The sequence below is a fragment of the Aptenodytes forsteri genome, unplaced genomic scaffold (assembly GCF_000699145.1).
Source record: "Aptenodytes forsteri isolate BGI_AS27 unplaced genomic scaffold, ASM69914v1 Scaffold179, whole genome shotgun sequence".
Lineage (NCBI taxonomy): Eukaryota > Metazoa > Chordata > Aves > Sphenisciformes > Spheniscidae > Aptenodytes > Aptenodytes forsteri.
Window position 1 is genome coordinate 51227 of NW_008795378.1, and position 2548 is coordinate 53774.

Genomic DNA, 2548 nt, shown 5'->3' on the forward strand with positions numbered 1-2548 from the left:
CTCGCATGCGGCGGTGCCGGGGCGGGCGGCGGGGCGGCGGTCAGAACCGGTACGTGGTCTTCTCCAGGACTTCGAGGTAATCCGGCTTGGTTTGGAGTTTTGCCCTTAACTCGAGGTATTCGCTTGTGGGGGTTTGGTGGTCTGAGAAGCCCTTGCCGGTCGCGAAGAGAAGGGTTTCTTTGAGCCTGGCGTCCTGCTGGAGGTCCGGGTATTGCATGCCAGGGGGGTGGACGTGCAGTTCCTTCAGCTTGGGCACGGTGCCGTACAGGCAGTCCACGAAACCCACGGCGCAGGGCGGCGTCGTTGAGGAAGAGCAGCTTCAGGTTGGGCATGAGGCTGAAGGCCGCCGGCTGGATTTCCCTGATCAGGTTGTACTCGAAGTACAGGTAATGCAAACTCTGCAGGCCCCGGAACATGCCTGGGGTGAGCCGCTCGATGTCATTGCCGTTCAAGTACAGGCTCTTGAGATTCGGCAGGTTGATAAAAGCCCCGTCCTGCACGTAGGAGATCCGGTTGTTCCCCAGGTGTAAGAGATCCAAGGAGGAAAAATTCCAGAAATCGGAGCGGTAGATTTTCTGGATCAAATTCCCGCTCAGGTACAGCTTCTTGGCATTCAAGGGCCTGGGCAGGAGCTCGGAGATGTTGTGAAACCCTCGCTCCTTGCAGTTGACCGTTAGGCCCAGGTCATTGATGTGCAAACTGCAAGAGCACCCGGTAGGGCAGATGATGGGGATGGGGGGCCGGGTCTGGTAGGCAGCCACAGGCGGTTGGTTCGGCCCGGGGTACAGGCCGCGGGATGTTGGGGGGGGCCGGGGCGCCCTGGGCTGCTTGGTGGGTTTGGGCTGCTTATTGGATGTTTTGTACTCAACAGAGGAAGCGGTGAAATGGAAGGAGGACAGCATGGAGGAAGGCTTCGTAGGCCATGCATTCTCCTTGCTGGACGACAGCTGAGGGATGCCCAGGCTGGCTTCCACCTCGGAGTCAGACAGCATGGGACAGAGCTTACTTCTTTTGATTTCCCGCAGGTCCTTCCCGTGGAAGTGGAAGGGGGTCTCGCAGGTGATGTCCCCCACCAGGGCGGTGTAGGGGATACGCTCCAGCCAGCTCTTCAGCTGCACGATCTCACACGTACAGTTCCACGGGTTCTCCTCCAGCTGGATCTCCATCAGGCTCCTTCCAATATGGTCCAACATCCCGCGGTATGAAAGGACTTTTAGCCGGTTCCCACGCAAGTCCAAGTGGGTTAAGGACACAGACTTAAATAAATTGGTGGGAAGCATGGGGATAAGATTGTCATTTAGGATAAGGACCCTCAATTTACTTAGGTTTCGAAATGCCCCGCTTTCAATCCGTTTAATGACATTGTAATCTGCCTGCAGATATTCCAGACTTTCCAAACCCAGGAAAGTGTCATTTCTGAAAATGTCCAACTTGTTTTCGTGCAAATACAACCTCTTCAGAACTCGGAGCCCGTTAAAAGCCCCGGTCTGAATGTCCTGCAGTGCATTGTTCCCAAGGTTAATAGACACAGCATTGTTCAAGTGAAGAAAACTGTTGGTGTACAATTTCCTCATGGAATTCCTCTGTAGATAAAGTTTAAAAGGTCTTGACCACGACTCTGTAATCTGACTAATATTTATAAATCCTTTGTTGTCGCAATGTATATGGAAAAGGCTCTCCTTCACTTCACAGTAACATGGATCAAAGCAGGGCTCATCGAGTTCCTCCGAGTCCTCTATCAAGGGAATTGGTGTAGTCCATGCTAGGGCAATTGTGCTTAGAAGAATTATCCACAACATCCTTCCTTTATGAAGCGCCTCTGCCGTGGAAGATTTCATCATTTGTTGATGTTTACAAAACTGCAACGGGAAGAAAAATGCAGATTTCAGTATTTCTGTCCTGCCCCACTCCTTTTACTAAGCCCCTACCTGCTAGACTTGTGTTAGGCTCCTGGAAAGTTCAGCAATTGCTGGGCAGACGTTCACAACCAACTCTAGGGGTGTCAGATGGGCGAGTCTTGCCCTGCTTTATACTTAAGAGACGTTAGAAGGTTTAATCACGCGATATCAGCCTCCCTTATCCCCACATTTGGTAATTGCCACCTATAAAGAGGACATCACATGCAGACCACACAGCAGCATGAGCGCACAGGCTGAATGTGTTGCATCTTTACATGTTTTCCACCGTAGGACCAGTGTTTAGAACTACATGTATTTCATACTTGTTAGCAATTTTAGCTTTGTAGCCATCATAGCCCGCATTGACTACAGGGGGAAATACCAGTGGGTAGATTTCTCCAGTGTCGCACTACATCTTTCATACATGCAAACTCTCAAAGTTATTGAATCTCAGTCCTTGAATCTCTCTAGCTCCCGGCTCAATATATTCCATATGTAAGCTCAAAGGAATGTTCAAGGTTTGCTGATGTCCCTGGCAAAACGGTTCCCTTCAGAAATCCCCACAATATTTTTAAAATAGTAAATGGTTAACAACCCTGATTTAAAAGAAAATCTCCCCCTTTCCAATGCGCCAATGAATTAATGCAACT

The 2548-nt window shown here is 50.4% G+C and overlaps 1 protein-coding gene across 1 annotated transcript; it reads right to left on the reverse strand.

Moving 5' to 3' along the window:
• Positions 1-40: 40 nt before the first annotated feature.
• On the reverse strand, positions 41-2309 carry SLITRK3 (SLIT and NTRK like family member 3). Its single transcript, XM_009280535.1, is given in 2 exon segments — positions 41-296; positions 298-2309. Coding segments are annotated over 2 exon segments (1800 nt in total). The 5' UTR covers positions 1842-2309.
• Between the last annotated feature and the right edge of the window lie 239 nt (positions 2310-2548).